This window comes from Urocampus carinirostris, chromosome 1 (genome assembly GCF_059441175.1).
Source record: "Urocampus carinirostris isolate Australia breed hairy pipefish chromosome 1, RoL_Ucar_1.0, whole genome shotgun sequence".
In the NCBI taxonomy this organism is placed as follows: domain Eukaryota; kingdom Metazoa; phylum Chordata; class Actinopteri; order Syngnathiformes; family Syngnathidae; genus Urocampus; species Urocampus carinirostris.
Window position 1 is genome coordinate 27629207 of NC_142349.1, and position 23133 is coordinate 27652339.

A 23133-nucleotide genomic window follows, 5' to 3' on the forward strand; every position below is an offset into this window, starting at 1 on the left:
TTGTTACAAATGTTTTATTAAGATATTCTTGGACTCCATTCGGACAGGTCTTTATTTTACAGTTTGTTAATGTGCAATTACATTGGATAATGTTGGGTCACAGTTACAGGGCTTTCACAAAGTTATTGGCACTTGGAACACAGAAAGAAGAGTTGGAGCGGCGCTGCAGGATTCTACACGTGGTGAGGGTCCGTGGAACGAGCTGCGCCGTTTCCGGGTAAATACTGGATATACCTCATGCTATGTGGTGACAACAAACAATCCAACCTCTATGGGTGTCTATGCATTATATACAGAATTCACTATACATGTATATTTCATATTTATATGTGTGATACAAGGATCTCCATGCCATGCCACACCTCGTCCATTCAAGTGTGTAGCTCTACGTGTGTGAGAAGTGTAAACACCGTTTCCAGAAACAAAAATAATTGTCCTTCTCAAAACGTCTTAGTCAACGCACGGAAATGACGCAGGCTGTAAGGAAAGCTCGACTTTGAAAAAGGACACAAACGACCTTGCCCCAGTGAAAGGTGCCCTCTGCTGACGTGAAAATGAGCAAACGCTTCCTCCCTCGGAGGATGCTGCTGATTCACAGCTACTACTGCAGTGTGAGCAGTTGAGTCATTCGTGAAGAAGACAGAAATCTCAGAATCGGGTGCATCAGCGCAATGCTGATTTAAGACCTCGCTGGAAGTCACGAGTCCAAAATATACTTGCACATCTTTACTCATTGCTTGGAACTTTGCTGATCGCATGGAATTGATTGTTGATTGATTAGAAGGCGCTTTTTTTCAGGTGCATTTTTCTGGTCTAAAAACACGTACAATAACCAATGTCGTACAGTGTATACCAGTGGTGTCACACTCAAGGTCTGGAGGCCTAATCTGGCCTGCTGCATCATTTTAGGACTTTGGGTTTGCTGGTAAATACAATTTTACAGATTGTCTACATTTTCAGCAGGGGTCACCAACCTTTTTCAAGCTGAGAGCTACTTTTTGCTACCAATTAGCGCAATGGGCACGCAATTTGCTATTCATTTCTAAAATAGCAACTAAGTGGCATACTAAATTGCTAAAAAGGAGCTTGATAGAAAAGTAAACAGGTAAAACACTAAAAGGGAGCTAGATAACTAGCTAAAAGGGAAAAATTCAGACAAAATAGCCAAATGGAAAGCCGAAAGAAAATCTAGATAACTAGCTAGAAAAAAGGCCAAGATTTAGCTCAGTAACTAGCAAAAAAAGATACAATGTCAGCTGGATGGCATGCAAAAAATGTAAAAGCTAATTAGCTACAAATTTAGAAAGATGGACGCTACAAAGCCAAAAAACTAATCAGATAGCTAGCTAAAAAAAAAAAAATCGCTTTATAATACCTATAAATTGGAATTAGGTTAGTTGTATTCCCTGTAAAATAAATAAAAAGATGAATACATGAATAGATTATTACATTTTCTGAATGAATTGCTTAAAAACAATAATCCATACTTGAATAGGAAGGTAGTTATTTGAATTTGACATAAATTATTATGTTATTACTATGTTATTACCAGGTTAATTAAAATATAGGGTTGAATAGACTGATGCACTGATTAGCTATTTTCGGAACAGGTCTGCGGGCACTTCAACAGTTCTAACCCGCACCTCAACAGTTCTAACGGGCACAACATTGGAGACCCCTGATTTGAAGGAATGGAGATACAGATCCCCCTTTTAAAATGCCCTATTGAAGGCATTAACCTCCAAAAACCGGGCATCTACATGCGTGGACATCAAAAAAGAAGCTCTGGTCTTAGATTATGTCTAATCCCGCCAAAAATGAGTCATTAGGAAGGAAAAAAAAAACTCCATAAATCAAACGGTACTAGAGTATTGTAAATATTGAGTAAAGTATTGTTAAAGCTACCTTTTTTCTCATGTTATGTAAAATATGTTTGATTTTGGCTAAAACATGGACTCATTTCTCTTAAGGGAGGTCTGCATTTCTTCCAGACCTCACTGCAGTATTAAGACCTCGTTGTGGAAAAGAGCAGCTCGCCGTTTTCCTCAGTGTCACCGTGGAAAACAAACAAGAATAAGACGCACTGTATTTAAAATCGCAGCTTGTAGTCCGTAATCTCCGGTAGCGCCTTATCCGGAATCATCAACCATCAATTCCATAATATTCTACAGTCAATTACATTTTGAGTTTGTCAAATTTCCTCGAGGACATTAACAAAGATGTGTCGGGGTAAACAAACCCGACAAGAACACAAAGAGAAGTGAGCCAGCGCGCGTTCGAAAGCTCATCGCCTATCGTGCTTTTGTGGCGGACGAGATGCTCGGAAGCGCCACGGCAGCCTGCCAAAGATTCGACGGAGGTAAGTGGAGTGCTCGGATGAGGTTTTCTAGTTATTTACTGCGGATTCCCAAGGTACTGCATCTCAGCTTGCATGTTTTTGTTTAAAAAAAATCTCACGACACGCATTCTTGTGGTTTTTACAAGGCTGTGTGTTCGATTCAAATCCAAATGAGGTTAAGCCGGCTAGGAATGGAAACAAAAAAGGGTAAAACAACAACAACAGGCCCGGGCGATAACGATAATAATCGTCATATAATTTTTGAATGAAAAGAATGTTCGATACGAGTCGATAACGCCCCCGGTTTTTCCCGTCGTTAGAGTGGTGTAATTACGATGAGCTCTTTGAAAACAGAACTTTGAAATTCAAGCTTTTTTGAGGATTTCCAGCACCTGTACGAACCCTGTCTGACATTGGTTAAAGCAGCATCGGTATTTGTCAAAATTTGACTTGAAATGTGAAAGAAAATTATCGACATCGACGGATAAGAAATGTTTTATGGTGCTAACAATTTTTGTGTTATCGCCCAGGCCTACAAAACAGTCTAACTAGCCCGTGATTAACCACGCTCCACCCGAAAACGTGAGCAGAGGGAAGTCCGAATTCCGCCTAGACGGCAACGCAACGCTGGTCCATAAGGTGCACGAACAGCTGCTTCTTCTCGCTAAGGTGCCAAAACTCCCACCCGGCCTCGCATGAAAAGACCAGCTCGACTTAACAGTGTCAACTCACCCTTTCCCCGTCACACCTCGCGAATACACGCAAAAAAAAAAAAAACACAAAGTGGAGCAATATTGCTTCAGCCCTCCTCGTACCAAGCCAAATTCTGCTCATTGAGCTCTGCTGAAAAGGCACATTCCACTCATTTTACTTCCCCAACCCGTAACACGATTCAAATACAAAGTACAGTAGTCTTTTTGGGGACACTTCGACTTCCCCGCACCTCATTGTCAAAACAGTCGCTTCCTTCATTTTTTGCTTTTCGGCCGACCGACAGAAGACGGAACGCGTCAAAAAGCGGCAGTTCCACTGCCCGTTCCATCCTGAGGTGCCGCTCGATCACCGTACAGCGTTCTCGGCGCTTCTTTGGACTGCAAAGGAAGCGCGCCAGACTCAGGCCGCCGCCCAGGATTTATTTAAAGCAGGCCCTCCGCAGGCGGGGGGAGCACGTACAAATATAGCATCTCTTCTAAAAATAGGACCATCGTGATGACCAGAACGCTTTGTTTTTGTTTTTGCATAAAAACCATCCCGATCTCTCTCATCGCCATTCAAGCTCGCTAAATATATATATAAAGAAGGAAGTATTTATAGAACACTGCTCAGTCGAACTTAAAGATAAATTTGGTCAGAACCATCGCTTTGTGGTGAGGGCCGAGAAAATTTGATGAGTGCAAAATAAAATTCAAGAACGACATAGGTCCACACTACAGAGCTTAGTGCTCAATGTCAATTTTTTTACTCAAATCCAAAGTTTTTGTGAGATCGTTCACATTTCCGACTGAATGCGACTAGTATGCGATTTCTCGTGTGAACGCTACAAGTGTCCCGCACGCGCAGAAGAGAACACGTGACGTCACATGCAATGCACTCAGGTTTTGCGGAAGTACTCATGGATGTTAACAACAAAGCATATCAATTGTAAAGTTATTGCGCAGTACATGTACAACTTTTTCATTTCAAAAAGATTAAAAAAAGAGCCAGGATTTTGGCTATAGTGGTTTGACGAGTGCCAAAATTGTCTGCGTGGAGAAGAGTGCGAGTGCAGAGTCGCAGCCAGGACTGGTGGGATACTGATGTGAGCGGCTACACTGACTCACCCTTAATTCAGAATTTTCAGATGACCACGAGAACTTGTATGTGGATATGTGAGTGTTTGTCACAGCAAGAAAGAAATCTTTGGCAGCCCATATATGTGAGCGAACCTGCCGCCATGTGCCCATTTCTGCACAATACTTCAACTGTTCTGTGTAGCCAAGTCCACAGTCTGCTCCATGGTCCATGACTTCTGCAGAGCAGTTTGGCATATTCCCATGCCTGAATATATAAAATTTCCACAGGGATCGCCCATCGATGACGTGGATCGCATGAATGCGTCTCGACCGTTCACACGGCAGTCGTACTCCGAAAGTTCAGATATGTATCGGAATTAGGACGACATATGAAAGTGGACTGGAATCGGGATATGTGTCGTTCAGGCAGTTTAACAGATCGCAGACAGGTAGCGTTCATGCAATCTTCCTGCGGAATGAACGTAGCCTAAAAGTGTCCACAAATACTTTTTTTTTTTAACTCGCTTTCATTGTGAGTGAGTTTGCATTTACATTCGAGGTTTAATTAAAAAAAAATTTAATTTCATTTTTTTTTAGCTATCGCTGTTGACCGTATTTTCACAACGGTAGGGCACACCGTGTTAAAAGGTGCAGTCTCTGTAGCAGGTTGTATACACAGAGCACACCACTTGATGGCTGCTGTTGTGCCAAAAAAAATGCCACCCTTCCTGCATGAAATGTCTCCTCTCGTGCACACAAAATGCAATTGCTCCTTGCTTTACTGTTCCATTACATTCCCCTTGAAATGAAGTACAAAGACGTTTTAGTAATGTTTGCGCTAGGGGAGACATTTCATGCAGGGGGAGCATTATTTGGCAAGACACCGCCTGACAAAAAAAAAAATTAAACAAGCATACAAGTGTGCGTATTTAAAAATACAGCGGTACCATAAATAAATTTGGTTGTGGTTTATTTAAGGACGGATTACAAAGTAAAACGCATGGATAAAAACTTGTCAGGGTTTGTTTTTCAGCTTCCTCTCCTTGCAAACCTTTGATTCATTATTCTTCAATTCTCTGGGGACGCTCAGTTTCCATCTTCTTCCTTGTAACGTAGAAATCAACACACCATGGCGGATGGAAATCATTCCATGGAGGGAAAGTGAGGTTTTAGATTCAATTAATTTTGGGGGTACAACTTTGTTTAGCCTCTGGTAGCACATAAGTCAAATTGACGGATACGCTACAGTGTTAGCATCAATGAGTACTTCGGCAAACATTGCATTGCGCGTGACGTCCCGTTTCGTCTTCCGCGCTAGCAGGATACGGTGGAGTTCACACAAGACATGGCATAAAAGTAACAGGAGATCGCGTTCACTCGCATTTAGTTGAAAATGTGAATAATCTCACACAAACATTGGATTTTACCCCAAAATCGGAATTGAGCATTTAACTCTGCTGTGTGAACTTTTATGCCTTTTATACACGCCCACACTTCATCCTTTAGGGGTGACGCCCACAATTCACCCTCCCAGCCTCATCGTGTCCTCAGCTACGTCCACCGATTTACATCACACACAGGGCGCACTGCAGGATAGGGCGCGCCACAGAATCCGAAGAAAATCTGAGACTTATGTGCGCCTTATGTTCGTGAAAATAGGGTACATTCAATACATCTCAACTATGGAGAGCCTTTGGAGTGTTCATACCATAGACTTGCCAACTATGTACTCGTACGCTCTTTAACCTTCTTTAGACAGCTATTCAGCATAAATAGATTGGTGTTGAAAAAAAAACATTTTTTGCTTTTGTGTAAGAAACATGTCCTAGTGACATTGCTAATTATTTAATATCAAGAATACTGAGTACTTTTGAGCTTCTATCTCATGTCACTGAAGGTATCGGCTTTAGAAAATGCAACTGGTCAGGCATGAAAGTGGGTAAGGGCTTAAAAAGGTGAGAAAGTTGTGGAGTAAATACCACATTCATTTGGGTATTCATGCGGCCATGATTCAAATATTTTTGAGAACTACGAACACAGAACGAACATAACATATACGATGTATTTTTTTTTAAAGGTCTCTGGCACATGAATAAAAATATTGTGATAATGAGATCAAATTGTATGCACATTACACACTAAAAATCACTACTCCTGCCTATGCAAACTACACCAATAACTAGTGTCAAAGTTGGCTTACTCGTGTGTAAGAACTACATACAATTGCTAGTTGTGAAAACAACGAGTCTTAGTAGTAAAGCAGATGTACGCGTGCACTCGTTACTTTAATGCCATGACTTTAAATTGGGTTCATTTGGAAATATTTGGATTTTTAATATCCTTGATCTCCATGTTAGAGAGGATTGTAAAATGTACACGGTGGAGTTACTACCAACTTTGTCAAGATTGGTAAAAGGAGCTGGTACTTTTAAACGCTGCCCTTTTCTTTTAGTAACTTCCTTTTGTTTTAGAGCATCCAACACACAGGGACGTTGAGATATTGAGACCATATGTTCTTCTCATGTGCAATTATACATAAGTTCTGGCAAGATATTTAGTTCTTGATACATCCTGTCATTCGCGCTTTTCCTACCACCTTTTCTTGAGATCATATTACATTTGGACTCATCATAGAAAAAAAAGGATGACAGAGAAATAATTATCATTTTATGTAAAGCAAATTTTTGTATCCACAATACCAGTAATGTGAATGCACTTCTAAAAATGTTGTCAACAAATTAGTTTTTTATTCATATCTTTAAATAGGATAGACAATCACAATGTGCAAGTTATACATAATATACTTCAGAATGTCCCTCATGTACTCAAGTTAAACATCCATCCATATATCCATTATCTGCACCGCTTATCCTCAGAAGGGTTGCGGGGGTGCTGGAGCCCATCCAAGCTATCATCGGGCAGTGGGCAGGGGACACCCTGAACTGGTTGCCAGCCAATGGCAGGGCACACAGGGACACACAATTCGCTCGCTCATTTACACCTAGGGACAATTTTGACCGGCCAATTAACCTGACATGCACGTTTTTGGAATGTGGGAGGAATCGGAGTGCCCGGAGGAAACCCACGCAAGCACGGGTAGAACATGCAAACTCTACACAGGAAGGTTCCATCTCATGACCTCAAAACTGTGCCGCACATGCGCTGATCACTGCGCTGTCATGCTGCCCACGAGTTAAACATGTCTTAATTATTATTTTCATTTCATTTAATTTTGTACACATATCTTCAGTACTTTTGTTACCTTGAGAATTGTTACGTTTCTATTGCCTTTTGACTGAGGCCAATTTTGATTGTAATGATGCAATGTTCAATTTCTTAAAAAGCCTTCAAATAAATCAATTTCCTTGGGAAGGGGAGGGGTGAATCATGCCACGGTGTCACTGAAAAGTATATAGGTGGTGACCTATTCACTAATATCTTGTATGTGTAATATCTATTTGAGGGATTGCTCACTAGAACGTGGTTTACTATTTACGGATTTGCATTGTAGATTGTGTTCTGGATTCTGACTGGCTAAACAGTCACTCCTCTTCACTATTGGTCTACTGTACTTTTGTTTGTTTTTCATCACCATTTTACTTTGGTCACGGTGGCCGGTGATAATCTTCGCAATTTTTAACCGTCAGTTAAATGATGAGTTCATTTATTATTTGACGGTGCAGCAACGGCTAGCAGCAAAAAAAAAAAATCTATGGAATAAACTCTCCAAGGGCTTTCCATAATTATCTTACTTAGCTTCTGCTCTCAACTCTAGGCAGAAGCACGGGAATGTTTTTAAAATGCGACAAGGAATGTGCTTACACACCTTTCAAGGACAAGGAGAAACCCTCTTTCATACTTCTTCCCCTCTGGAAGCACCACTATACAGTCCAAAAAATGAAAAAAAAAGCAACTATGGTTTCAATCAATGTCCCGGTTACAGCCGTAATGGTGCGGTGCAGGGAGTCAGTCACGCGTGAGAATTATGAGACAAGCACAAGCGGAGGAACACTCAAAATAACGCCCCCACGTCCCCGCTCACGCCCGCCAGAGATTCACCTGACGAGCCGGCCGATTCGCCGCCGGCAGAGGCCGAAGTTTCCAGCGAGGCGGGGTCGAAGGTCTGCTCGGCCCCCAGAGCGTCATCCTCGGCTTTGACGCCATCCGACAGGAAGGACGAATACGCGTCGCTCTCGGCAATCAGCAACTTAAGCTTGGGGATCCAGCTCTTTCGCACGACTCGCCGCGCGTTGGTGCACATGTCAGCCGCGATGGCGTTCATCTCGCTTTCTTTGAAGCTGGTGGCAAAGTTCTGGCAGTAAACTGGGAGATAAAAGAAATGTTAGCGCGGACGCTTTTCTCCTTCAGTGTGAAGTAGGGCTGCAACAACTAGTCGACGTCGTCGACAAAAATCGAGAATAGAAATAGTCGAATTTTATTGTTGACTTTCGATTATCGACTATTATATTTGATCACATAAAGGAACGGTGACGTCAACATCAACTACTTCTGTTAGGGTTGACTACTGAATGTCCTTCCAAAAATGGTCATCATATTTATTCAATATACTAATGCGCCTCTTTGTTTGCACAGGAATAAAATAATTGTACTTGATTTAAATTTATCATTTGCCTGTGCCTAAAAATGGACCGAGCTTAAATTATGCATTTATGTCTCTTCTCACCAAGCACAGTGCCAAATTTGATTTAGATGGGGCATTTGTATTTAATTTATGTACCAACCTAGAGCATTATCAATAAAATAGGTATTTTTTGTTGTACCAATTTCTCATGTATCTATTGTCATATAACGTATGATCAAATCAACTAAATTTAAAAAAACAAAAACATTATCAGACTATTCGACTAATGAATAGTTGGGTGGCTAGTCGACAGTTAAAATGGCCATTAGTCGCGGCCCTTGTGTGAAGGTGCGCTTACATTTGACTGCGTGCAGCACTCTGTTGTCCAGCGGCTTGCGGCTCGGGTCGTTGGTGGACGAGCGGATGCCTGTGCCACAGCTGTTAGCTAGCGTATTCCTATGGAAATGAAGCACAGGAAAGTCAAAATTGAGGTCAAACAAGTCAAGCTTTTCTTTTGTTATCCGATTTGAGCGGGGCGTAGACGAGGAACCTGTCAAAGAAGGCAGCCAGCAGCCTCCGCAGGAGCACTTTGTGTCGGGTGCCGGCGCTCACGTGACAGTTCATAAGCTGTGCCCGAGAAATAAACACAGAGGTACCTGCGGCAAACACAGAGAAAGGTGCAACGATGTATGAGGTAAGACTCAAGCACGAAAATTTTATTAAATGAAGGAAGCTTGCTGAGTCAAGAGAGCTCAGAAAATTGTGAAAGACACTTTCCACCCCAGACAGATGACAAATAGATTAGCCACCAGTGTTAGCGGCAACTTCGGCAAAGCGAGAAGTTACAAAATACTAACAACCAAGATGTTTGGCACTAATGCTAACTCCACATCAGCAAAACTAGCAAAAAAAAAAAAATCCTGGTGGCCATTAAACCAAATACCTTACAGTACCTAGTCACTATCTTTACAAAAATAAATACATCCAAGTATCGCTCAGGCCTAGTCTGACCAATTTCATTGTCAAATTGACCCGATAAGCTTGTATTGAATTGTATGAGGCTTCAGTTAGCATGAAGGTTACTTTATTGAGGGTAGTTGGTTACAACTGATGTAATGGATGGCTTACTTTTTAATTCGACTACACTTTATGAGTTAAAAGTGCAGTCTGGAATATGGAATCTTTCTACTTGCTAAAGCCATCTTCTGCATTGCGTTATCATTGCAGCCTCAGTCAAGCACCTAATGTTGTGTGTGTGTAAGTATGTGCATTTCTAAAACACGCTCAAATAAACTTTTCATCTTTTTTGTGGTTTGGGTTTGCGCTAGGACTGTACTTGAAATAGACCTTTTCTTTACTTTTACAATGTACATGCTACACGGACAAAAACTCTGGTGAGGAGCATGAAGTCACTCTCCAACCCCCCGCTGAGATGCATACCTGAGACCAGCTCCAGTTTCTCAGCAGGATCTCCGTCCTCATACAGTTTGGGATGACAGCGGTTGCCGATCTGGGCGATGAGCTCTGCCGGCAGACAAGTGAGGTCTCGGCCACGCATACGACCCCGTGTTTCTGTGTGGTCCGGGAGAGCCTCCACCCGCTCGCCCGCAGCTGAGCAGACACACAATAGATGCTAAGCAGTGACCGCACCCATTATTTAAGTGAATCGGTTACCTGCCGCTCCCATGTTGAGCATGCTGTACATGGTGTACATGTTACAGATTTGCCTGTACTGCTCTTCGGCGCAATCTTCAGTGCCCTCTTCCTCCTCTTCATCATCGTGGTAGCTGATGGGCGAGTCACTGGCGTAAGTGCTCAGAGTGCCGGGGCTGGCGCCTTCCGACACGCCCACACCGGCGCTCCCGTTGGTGGCTACGTTACCGCCGAGCCCGCCACTCGCCACCATGCCAGCCAAGCCGGTCGCCGTGGCACCCATGCCCATGGTCAGTCCGAGCGGTACGGGGCTCTGAATGGTACTGCCACGCACAGAATCCTGGGAATAACGCGCCGCCTTCCGGGCTCCCCCGCCTGCCCCAGAACCGGTTCCCCCGCCGTCGCGGCTGCTGCCCCCCTCCCACAGGCGCTTGGCCACGGGAGCGCAGACCACCGAATGAGTGGTGGCTTCTGGCTGGCTCGGGGGCTGCTCCGTCTTCACGCGTGACAACAACGGAAGCGGCGTCAAGCAGGCGGCAGGCCGCGTGGGGCCGCTACCCGTCTGTGTTACGGGGCTCTGAGGCTCAGAAGGTGGCGCCTCTTCTGCGTTAAGACCCTGCGAGTCACAACTAGGGGAGGACACCTGAAAAGCAACAGACACGCAAATTTAGTCAGAGTCCAGAGGGGTCACATAGTACAAATTCTGTTCTGTTGCTATTTTTTATTTCATTGTAATGTTATTACCGTATTTTCCGCACTATAAGGCGCACCTAAAAGCCTTTTTTTTTTTTTTTTTTTTTCAAAAACTGACCATGCGCCTTATAATACAGTGCGCCTTAAATATGGATCAATATTGAGTCGCAAAGTCTTGCAACTAAGGCAAGCAGTTGCCGACTAGATTTTCCCCCGAAGGCGAAGTCGTCCGCGGTGTATGCTGGGATACATATGCCGGCGTTTCATTTCCCAGCCAATGTGTCAATCATCATTTGAATCCATCATTATTGGCTAAAGTTATTCGGAGGTAAAGGAGGCAGATCCTTTTTATCATTTACAGGCTCCGCATAGGCTAAAGGGGCAAAACAAAGCCTGCAATTGGCCGAAAAAGATGAATGTGAATAGCAAGTTTGGTTGTCTACGGCATAGATAAAAAATGTTTTACTATTCTGTATTTGTAAATATTTTACTCTCCTGGATTTACTACACTCACAGATATAAGAGGACCATGGTTGCACATTATTATTGAACGCAACGACTTCGGTGAGCTACTCCGGCTATATATTTTCCCAGTATCTTGTTTCAGAGTGATATCGATGTTTCTGTGATGGGTCTTTTTTAAATTAAACTCAATTCCAAGTGTTTATTGTCATATGCACAGTAAAGTTGCGAGCGAAAAAGAAAATAGAAACTAAGGAATGGTTGGCATTTCTTGAATCCCAAGACTTTAACCTTCCGAATGATATTTGGAACGATGCATTTGAGTGACATCGTACGGACACCGCATCCGCACGTGTCTACGACACTTATTTGCTTCTTTGCAAGCTTTGGGAATGTTAAGGGGGTAATAAGTTTGACTGAACTATCTGACTGTTTTGTTGACGTTCCCATTGTAGCGCCTTATAATCTGGTGCGCCTTATGTATGGAAGATATAGGACCAAAAACTATTATTTGGGGGTGCGCCCTATAACCCGGTTCGCCCTATAGTGCGGAAAATACGGTACTTTGCTGTAATTTATAGACCCCTCTCCGACCTACTTCATTAACAGATAAAAGTGCATTGTTGAACCAAAAGAGCAGGAGTAGGAGTACAAGTTTGTATAGAGCAAGGGATGATTTGTATGTAGAGTTGTGTTTTAGACTCACAATTAACAAAAACATGCCCAGCGGTTGTGTGTACGTGTGCAAAAATTGCAATTTTAAGGAGCACACATTTTACGCATTTCTCGGGGGAAACAGATCTTCTCAAAAGTACTGTAGGAGTCTTTGGCTTGACATTAGGAACGTCTGCCTTTGAGGGGGCCATTTCATATCTGGTAGGCTACCGTGGCTATCTGTTTTAGATTTACTTGAATGCTGAATACCTTAGTAAGTGCAAGTAGAATAAGTGCCGGGGAATTGGAAGTTTGCTACCAATGCCTACTATCGACTACGTTTTCTACTACTGGTGCTAGCTAGTAGATATTTTATATTAATAATATTAACGACGATAATACAAACATTATTTGTGTACTGTTTTTATAATATATATTAAGTAATAATAATAATAAATCATTATGTGTTAATAATGATTGTAGTTATTATCATTAATACCACAAACACTATGTATTTAAGGTGGATGCAAGCCAAGGAAAGTCAAGATTAACTTATGAGCGAACTAATCTACTGTAAATATGAACTGCTCATGTGAGCCACTCATTTTGTCCATTGAACTATCTATGAGTAGCGCCGATCAACAGGCCAGGATAATCTGATATTAATTCCGCTATTCTGCCTTAACAATGCGCACGCAGCTTGGCTACATCAAACTTGTTAACAAACACGCAAAAGGGGTATATTGGAATAGTGCTAAAATAGGCTCACTCAACCACAAAAATTACTTCAAAACAAGAGTAGTACGCACACACGTAAATAACCAATTCTAAAAAGGGGAATGTAAAGTCAATAATTTTAATAAATTCATGTAAAAGTTAGAAAACTAAATATTGATACATAACAATTTCCATGCAACCCCAAATTCAACCCAAGCATCCCCAAAAATTATAAAATTTTCAAACTCTTCCTGAATAAAGGTCAGGATCGGGTTGAATAAGATGAAAAGCGCTGAATAAATTAAAAAAACATTTTTTTTTAAAAAAGGCAGCGTAAGAAATGCTCCACTGCCTTAAAATGGTTTAGTCCATAGGATTCCTCGCACCGCTCTCAACCAGCCTCCCCACTCCTCTTTCGCTCAGTTTGTGTCACTTGCAGGATAGCGGCAGAGTCCGTGGAGGCACCGGTGTATTACTGTGTGAGTATGTTAAATCACATTAAGTGAAATAAAAAAATAAAAAAACGAACCAGCCAGATAACTCTGCGTGCTCAGCACTTCAAAAGCTCTGAACCTAAAATCGTCGCTGAACCCGTCACTGGTCAGCTATTTTTTTGAACCAGGCAAGGGCTACTGAGGGGCTCGTTTGAGTGCGTTTGGTGCTGTAAGTCGGTGACACATGATCGACACCAATAAAATCCTGAACCCGACCGGCAGCTGAACCATTTATCAGTATTTTAACCAAAGAGCAAGAAAAGGTTTTGGACCTTGAGGAAGAATTCAGTTCCTTTTTCCATGATCTGCTGGATCTGCAGGAAGCCGGCAGTATACATGAGAAGAAACTGGTCTCCCACGGTCATGCTGAGACGGCCCGTGTAGCAGAAGGCCAAAATCTGTTGGAAGCTCTGCGGCTGCACGGCCGGGGGAAGCTCCACCACCGTTGAGCCGGCCTCGCTGCCGCTGCCACTTCCGCAGCCGTTGTTGCTAAAAAGGTCTCGGAAATAAGAACTGCTTGCAGCCAACACGGCGCGGTGAGCCTGAGACAAAAGGAGGAGGCCATTTTGAATTAAAGATACAATAATCCCGTGAAGAAACTCAAAAATGTCAATGTTATGTTCTTTTTGATGTCATCCTTTTTTTGGTTGAAAATCAGTCATAGCTGATATAAAATAATGAGTGTTTCATTTCAGGTTATCACTATTACTCGTACAGTTATCCCTCGTTCTTTTGAGCAGGTTACGTTCCAAAAAGAACCTGTAATAAGCAAAATCCGTGAATTAGACTGGTAACCTTTTTTTTGGGACAATTATTATACAAATACGCGATCATACACTAAAACCAAAGAAGAATGCCTTCTATAGGCTCAAGCATTTCTGTAATAAAAGTAACAATTTTTATTTTTGTTATTTTTATTTTTTTTTACGAATAACTTCTGTTCGGTCAAGTAACAATGAGCTGGGATATTGTTTAGCCAATCAAATAGCAGATAACAATATACCGGGGATTGGCAACCCAAAACTTTGAAAAAGCCAAAGAGCCATTACAGATCCCAAAAACTATGTCTTAAGTCGCAAAAAAAATGTAAAGCCTTATAAAATCCTGTTTTAAAATGAAAAGGAGAGATTCATGCATAAAAGTTACTACCATATTTTCCGGACCAGAAATCATTTTTTTCTGTGGTGCGACTTATACTCCGGAACGACTTGTGTGTGAAAATATAAACACATTAATCTTTCCTTTCACATGCTATTTTCACACAAAACCTTATGTGAGAAATTGTTAACCTAGTATTATATCATTTCACATGTTATGTGAACATTAAACTGCGAGAGGGCCTCTGTTGATCATTTCAACATTGCCGGTAAATTATAAAAACTGAGAAGGGGCTAAATAAAAACGGCACCTAATAGAGAAGGATGTTCTGCAGATTACAGGATGCAAATAGTGAAATACGCAGCCGAAAATAATAAATGGGCAACAGAAAAAGTTTGGAGATAGCGAGAAGCGGAGGTGACGGTGAGTCTGACGTATGCGACGTTGAAGTGGAAAGAGGAAGCAGCACATGGTCTCTCTCTCCTGAGTTTGGGGAGTTGTTTAAGTGAATAAAAACTATTTATGTTGTCCTTTTGTGATTATATTTGCCTCCCGTATGCCAGATGTGTAGTAAAACGAAGCAGGAAGACAAGATTTAATTTAACATCAGGATTCAAATTTTTTGACAAACCATAGAAATCCGTTTAAATGGCTGGGGACAAAAGTTAACCCCGTGTGCACTGCATTTGGGACTAACCAGATTAAAAGGGACCAATTGCAATTTGATGTTGTCGTTTTTTTTTCAATTCAACTTTTTGTCAGGTATGCTAGCTCTAAACACGTCTGCCATATTTGAAGCTGCCAAGATTTAAAGAAATAAAAATACCGGTCATGTTGAAATAAAATGAAATCACAGCCCTCTTACCTTGAAGGCATGCCCCTTGACCACCACAGAGACATCACAATAGAGGCCCTGCAGACGCTGCTCGTTCAGACACTCTAAAACGTTGTTGCCAAAGTTTGGGATCGCCATCTGGAGCGTCTGGGCCATGGTGCGCCAATGCACACCAAAAAAAATACTCTGGTCAGGAAAAGACACAAAACAACACTTACAAATGTGTTTAAGTCAGGTGAAAGCATTTGTATTGTCCCGTTGTTGCAATTAACAGGGACTCACTGAACATTTTCCATGTGTTTGACATAAATCTTGACCGGGTCTTATTGAAGACGTTTCCGCTGCTCATTAAAATCCATATTCGCACAAGACTTTACTGATAATCTACATTCCATTTATCCTATACATCACTGTGGCCTCTCAGGAGCCGTCGCTGCTAGAGCTCAATGAAAGCTTGTTTTATGTTCAGTCTTCTATGAGCCATAAAATCCAGTGTCCTTAGATAACTGGGTCACGTACTGTTATTCTGTGTGCTCGGCTTTGACAAATAGCACATAGCATGATTCTATTCACTGTATGCCAAACATCCAAAGGCAAACAACATTTTGCATTGCAGCATTTCAAAAGCCACTGCAAGGCCAGCTAGCCTCTAGACATTTGCGTGGCAAAATACTTTCTTAATGCAGATGAACACCTTGCACCACTGCGTGATTCAATTGACAGATTGCCGTGGAAACATTTACTGTACACGTGGAATCTGCAATTAAATTAAACGCATTTAAAGTAAAATTTTGCAGTTCCAATACTAACCAGATTTAACAAAAGAAAAGTATATTACTTTTTCCACATAGGCCTAAAAACTGCATTTTGTATATCCTTGGGTTGTCTCTGTGTAATGTTAAAATTGATTTGATGATCTGAAACATTTAAAGGAGATAAATATGCACAAAAAACAGGAAGGGGGCAAAACCTTTTTCACAGTACTGTTGGTAAGCCTCATGTTAAGTAAAATACAGATTTCTTGACCTACAAGTATTTCTTAAAAATACACATTTATATGCTAGTTCATGTAATTTGGCCTATAATGCAAATAAATAGTTTATTTTCAATTACGTTGTTTTTTTTTTACCACTCAGATAGCCCCAGGAGTTCCTTTCAACATATTATGTCGTGATGGCTGATACAGTTGGTCATTCTGTTGCACTTTTTTCTCAATGAAAATATTTTTATTCTGTAAATTTAAAAAAAGAAAAGAAAAAAACCAACATGTACTCATACATTTTTTGAAAAAATATCTAAAAGAAGCAGAGTTGTGAGAAAAATATTTTAAAAAATATCATGTGAAACAGTTTTATCCAATTTAAATATACCGTATTTTCTGCACTATAAGGCGCACCTAAAAGTCTTAATTTTTTTCAAAAGCTGACCATGCGCCTTATAATACAGTGCGCCTTATATATGGCTCAATATTAAGTCGCAAGGTCTCGCAACTTACGCAACAGCCGCCGATTCGATTTTCCCCCGAACGTGGAGTAGTCCGCGGTGTATGCTGGGTTTTATTTACCGGCGTTTCATTGGCTAACCAATGTGTCAATCATCATTTGAATCGATCGCTATTGGCTTAAGTTATTTGGAGTCTCAGATAGGCTAGAGGGCCAAAACAAACCCTGCAATTGGCCGAAAAAGATGACTGTGAATAGCAAGCTTGCTAAACTACGCCATAAAGAAACATGTTTCATTAGTCTGTATTTGTAAATATTTTACTCTCCTGGATTTACTTCACTCACGGTTGTAAGAAGACCATGGTTGCATATCATTTTTGAACGTGAGAACTTAGGTGAGCTTTGCGGCTTTATATTTTCTCAGTATCTTGTTTAAGAACGATCTTGATGTTGCTGTGATGATTTGAGTGAATTAAACTCAATTCCAAGTGTTTATTGTCATATCCACAGTAAAGTTGCAAGCGAAAAAGAAAATAGAAACTAAGGAATGGTTGGCATTTCTTGAATACCAAGACTTTAACCTTCCGAATGATATTTGAAATGATGCATTTGGGTGACTTTCCTAAGTTATAATAATAATGCAACGAAGAATAGCGTATTGTAACAAATGCTAATAAATGCTGTAGATGGGACCTATGACTCCACATTTCACCCACCCTAGTTTTTGGGGGGCAAAGCAAAATGTTTGTAGGAAGTACCGTAACAAGACAAATGTAGTCACTCCACTGTTTCACCAAGTTTTTTTTACCAAAAAATGTTTCACTTTTAAAAATGCACCACTGTTTGGAATGCCGTGGTTACAGTATGCGACTCCACCAGCGATTATTATTGTGCATCATCGGCTTGGGAATGAAGTTGATGACTCCTTCAGGCGTCCATTTAGCTCAGGGGTGTCAAACTCATTTTAACTGGGGGGCCACACGATAGAACAAACATTCTGTCGGGGGCCGGACTAGTGGATGAAAGAGAAAGAAAAAGAAGGATAAAGAAATAAGAGAAAGAGGGAGGGAAAAGGAGAGAGGGCGGGACAAAGAAAGAAAAAGAGAGAGAGCGAGAGAGCGTGAGAAACAAAAGAGATAAAAAGTCTTGAGAGAGGGGAAAAAGAAAGGGAGAGGGAGAAAGAAATCCAAAGAGAAAATGAAAGACAGAAGGAGAGAAAAGAGAAAAGAAAGTGTGAAAGGTAGGGAGAGAGAAAGAGAAAAGAGAGAAAAGGAAAAAAGGAAGTTAGAGCAAAAGAAGTTAGAAAGACACAGAGAGAGAAAAAACAAAGAGCAACAAAGCAAGAGAAAAAGAGAGACACAGAGAGTGAAAGAGAGAGTGGGAGTAAAGGGGTAGAAAAGAAAGCGAGAGAGAGAGAGAGAGCGAGAGAGAGCAAGAGAGAGAGAGAGAGAGAGAGAAATACAAGTACAGTGTCTTTGTGAGAGGCACCTGGCTTTGGCAACATCAAGTTGACACGTTTCAACCTGCAGCTTGTTTTTCCTCTTGTGCTTCTCTTAGTGTTGTCTCGCGGGCCGGATTCAATCCCTTAGCGGGCCTGATCTGGCCCGCGGGCCGCCAGTTTGACACCTCTGATTTAGCTGATACCGTGAACGTGTCAGCTCTAAACATTATGCATCTATTGGGTTTACCACGCAATTTTGATCAATATTAAAAAAAAAATAATAATTTGTTCAAAAAAAGTTTATAGAAAAGGTCTGCAGTCTCATTGATGGTTTTTTATATTACTTGTTTAACTTACCTTTTAATTAAGGACACAGTCCAGGTCACCACTGCACCAGTTTCTCTCACACAAGTAACCGATTGTCATACCAAGTTAAAAATGACTAGATTACGTTGTCCCAGGTAATGTGTTCATGTATCACAAAAGCAATATCAAGATCAGATTAGCTCAAATAGTTTAAGATTCATGAACAACAACTAAAAAGAGAAAAATCGACTCAAGAAAAAAAGTTGTATAGTATTTTCTTCCAAAACACAAACTATTTTTACCAGCAAAGTATAAATAAGTTAAGAATTGCTCTGAGTCCCATTTATCGGTAAGCACGAAGCTAATAACATGGCTAGCAGTAGCAGTACGAAAACAATGTTAAAACATGAGTATAATTTAACAAAGTCGCATATTATTTTCTTCAAAACAAAAACACACAATACTCATATCGGTGCAGCGACTCAATGCTTTGAGCGAAGATACAAAATCTTTCTTTGTGGTAGTATCTGGGTTCCCACATGCCTGAGTGGAAACGACACCTAAACCTGGAGAACAGAACTTTACAGTGTGTGACTTCTGAAGCAAAATGTCCAGACCATGTCAGTGAACCTGGACTGATGGACCGCCAATATCACATAGTGTGTTTTGGTAGCCTTAACTGCTCATAGCAGCAAAACCGGAGACAAACATCGTGGCGACTTCTAGACAGGGATACCACGAACTAAAAGGAAGATACAAATTTCTCGACCAATGATTATTTTACTATAAAAAATAAACATTTGTATGATAGTTCCTGTATTTTTGCTTAGTTTTCAAATCAATGTTTTTTTTAAATAATTAATGAGGTTTTTTGTACAAGGCACTGAATATTACATACTGGCCCTATAAGAAGTTTGAATGGTGCATATAGTTCTACCATGTTCATAAAGGCTTTGTATCAGAAGTGAGTTTTTAGTTTTACACAAACAGCAAATTTGAATTCATTTTTTCATAAGGGAACAAATATTTTATTCTTTTGTAATGTCAGCATAAAAAAATTACCTCTGATCCAAATAATGTAAAAAAAAAAACTGAGGGGACCAAGTGTATTCGATCAACATTGGATTGTATCAGTCTTCAGGCTAACCCAAACCCATTTAAGCCTCGTTTCCACAGTACATATTTGGTGCCAAGCATCTTCACACACTTTGATCTTGCACAGCAAAACAGACACCCAAGAGAAAATTGCCGGGACCGTATATATATTATTTATTTTGGTTCTACAACTCTAGCATCAGATAAATGCAAACACGAGCAATGTGTTTGTACATTGTACGTTTGCTTGTTTCCATTAAACAAGTTTAGATATTTCTTAGAGAGAGGTGTACTGAAGCGAGCACTACTGCACAAGCGAAAGTAACGTGTTAATCACACGTTTATTCAGCTGAACTCTATCAAGCTGCTACTGGACTCCATCCTCCCCGAGAATGTTTGATGACACGAAAACATAATTTTACTAGGGAATGATAGCATGGTTTTTCATTGCAGTGCAATTGCTGAATACAAACTCAAATCCCCAACCTTGGTTTCATGTACCTAATATTAACCATCAAAACAGCCAAGAAAACGGCAGCGATGTCATGGAACGAAATGCAACACTAACTTCTTCCTTGGTAATCACAAGATAGCTCCAGATTACATACTTTATCGGAGTTGGTTTAATGTAGGTGGTCCATTAGACCCTTCTGCGTCCAAAAAGTGAAATGGAAAACACGCTATTCGAGGCCTAGAATGGGCACCGGTGAGCAAGAATGGTTTTCTGGAATAGATGCCACACAGGAGGGCTGGGCGATATGGCCCTAATATCAAATTTTTATTTTATTGGTCCATTTGGAAGGTTGTAAGTTTAATAAACTAAACAAATCCCAACGCATAAATTTAAAGAGTGTTTTGATAAAATAATACATACTGTGCACCATGATTGTAAAAGAATCAGTGATCAGTTATTACGCAAAGCTGATACGCAAAGTTGATACTCAATGTTGATGCGATGACTAATAGCTTTGGACCAACTCCTGGATGTCAAAATTAAATACAGTGGAACCTCGGTTTTCGAACGCATCTCAGTTCTAACAAATCGGAGTCCGACCAAAAATTGAGAAATTCTTGCTTCGCTGTTCGGTGAAAAAATCGGAGTTCGAACGCCGGAAATGCGTGGGTGCGATGCTGAGCGGCGTACGGGTGTAGATCGCTCTTTTTGTGAACAACTGTTATCGCGTGCGGACGTGCTTCGTTTTGGTTTTGCTTTTAATATAGGTGTACGAAGTGTTTTAGCCCCTAATTATGCCTCCGAAGAAAGTCAGTGCAAGCAGCAAAGTTGCTTCAGGTGAAAAAAGAAAAGTAGTGCGTACAACTATTGCTGGTCTGGCCTGCGCCTTCTGCTGACCACCACAAAGGTAAGAAATCCTATTCATAACTCTTTTCTTGATCCTTTTTTTTAATTTTTACACGTTCATGTTAGAGTAATCTTTCGTACGGAAGATTACGATAACGCGAACGTACGATTAGCCTGGGTTAGCTTTAAGTTTACATTAAAACATTCAAGGTAAACATTCAGGGTGTTGGAATGGATTAAAATGATTTACATTATTTTTAATGGGAAAAATGATTTTGGTGATCAAACAAATCGGTTTTCGAACAGGGTTCTGGAACGGATTATGGTTGAGAACCGAGGTTCCACTGTAGTTAGGAACTTTTGTTTTTCATTTCAGTCAGTGAAAGATGCTGCTGAAAACCACTTAATTGACATAATTGGTTTTTAATTAAAAGAAATAGTCAAAAGGCAAATTGATTTAAATCTATTCATTGCTGAGCTCTAACGTTTCAATACTTTTGCCCCCCAAAAAACAGTTGCAGTATTTATCTAAAAATGCTATCTAGGAGGTGGCAATGAGATATACAAGTGCTATACTATATATGGCTTGAAATTAAAATGGAAAAATTACGGGTGTTCAAATTTTGATGTCAAAAGCAAACCAAGCGAATTAATGGTAGCAGTGACTATCGAGGGCTGGCAAGAGAGACCCCATCATATCCAAAGACTTCAATTTGGGGTTTTGCCAAGCTCCAGGGTAAAGAGAAATGCACTCTTTGTTTCACTCCTTCTCCCTCTCCCTCATACTAAAACACAGATGCGCACACACCAACTCAAACAAACCCCACAAAAGGCACAGTGACTCGCGCGCACACAAACAATACAGCTTGTTTACGGATTGGCGAGCCGCAGTGTGCACACACATGCTTGCACATGAAGACACGCAAACACGGGCTTTTAGGGGGAGCACAGTTTGCTCTGACAACCAAAACGTACATGAGTCTTTCTTGTGCACCGAAGAGTGGAAAACGAACCTTCCAGAGAAACGACATCGCGCCAGGTCTCCTTGGATGTCATTTGAGTTCGCTTTAAACAGTCTTACTGGGGAAGTGGGTCAAACATAAAGCACACTGAAGGACCTTTCGATCATGACTTGCAAGCCACCCCCCATCCTAAATAGCCCATTTGCTGTTGTGACAGAGCACTTCCAAAGTGAAGCTGCGTTTATGTTTTATTGCCACTAGACTGTGGAGTCATTGCCGCAGCCAGCACACAATGCTGACTTTCTGCAGGCATTTCCTGGTTGTCGAGTGCAGGCGTCTCCAAGTTATGGCAGCCCTGTACTCAACACCAAATTCCCTCATTTGGGATTGAGACATTAAAGAAGACCGTAGGGTAGTGAGCAGGAAGACACGCGAGGACTCCCCAGCACGGTGACAGGCTACCAGCCAGTTGGAGAGCCTCGACAGGCGGTCGGCACCGGGAGCGGTACGGGGTGACAGCGCATTTCACTCCGAATGTGCCCCCAAATGCCCCCGACCCTCGTTTCGACACTTATGGTTCACCGTCCTCCCCAATCCGCTGCAGTGGGCCCGTCAAAGTGGCTAACAGCTAAAGCTAACAGTTAAATATTTTGGGCGCACCATCCACCTCGTGCACCCCATAGGACGATTCTCAAATATGCGACGGTGCGCGGTCCCGAAAGAGACAAAACGCAGGCCGGCTTACTTACTGTCGAGGCGGGCGAGGTAGCTCGTCTGCGACGTGGCTTATCAAGCGTCCGAATGTGGCTTATTTAAATAATTTGGTGATGGGGGAAATCGCTCCCCCTGCCAGTCTCCATTCTACCGACATCAACAGGTCATCCCGGGACACGCAGCAGCTGAGTGCGAGCCAGACGGAACCAGTGCGGCAGTCAGCGGGGGTGGGGGAGGGCGAACCACGACGGACAATTATTCCCCACGCCGCTAGCGAAAGCCGCCAGTGAGCGCTGCCTTGACGCACACCTGGCGCCGCCGCCACATTTTGCCCTCTTTTGTCACAAATGGTCGCGTGGCGCGGGGCTTGACGGGTGGCAGTTCAAGCGAATCCGGACTCGCCCCCCCTACTTTCTCCTGAAGTTTCAAAGTCCCGTATCTGCCCGATTTTTCGCAGTCACCGTCGCAGCAAACTTGACGTGAAACGCAGACGGCTTGGCCTACAATTCGCACTCCCCCTTCGCTCCTCCAACTTGGCTGCCTCCTCCCCCTCCTCATCTTCTTCCGCCGCTGGA

At 41.7% G+C, this 23133-nt stretch overlaps 1 protein-coding gene across 1 annotated transcript; it reads right to left on the reverse strand.

The window, feature by feature from the left end:
• nacc1a (nucleus accumbens associated 1, BEN and BTB (POZ) domain containing a) lies at positions 1-23133 on the reverse strand. The gene is made up of 8 exons (XM_088333081.1): positions 22594-23133; positions 15329-15484; positions 13638-13907; positions 10367-10988; positions 10133-10303; positions 9243-9348; positions 9051-9148; positions 1-8433 (listed from the first exon to the last, which is right to left on the reverse strand). Exons 2-8 carry the CDS (start codon positions 15452-15454, stop codon positions 8123-8125), a joined length of 1704 nt encoding a protein of 567 aa, XP_088189207.1. The 5' UTR covers positions 15455-15484; positions 22594-23133; the 3' UTR covers positions 1-8122.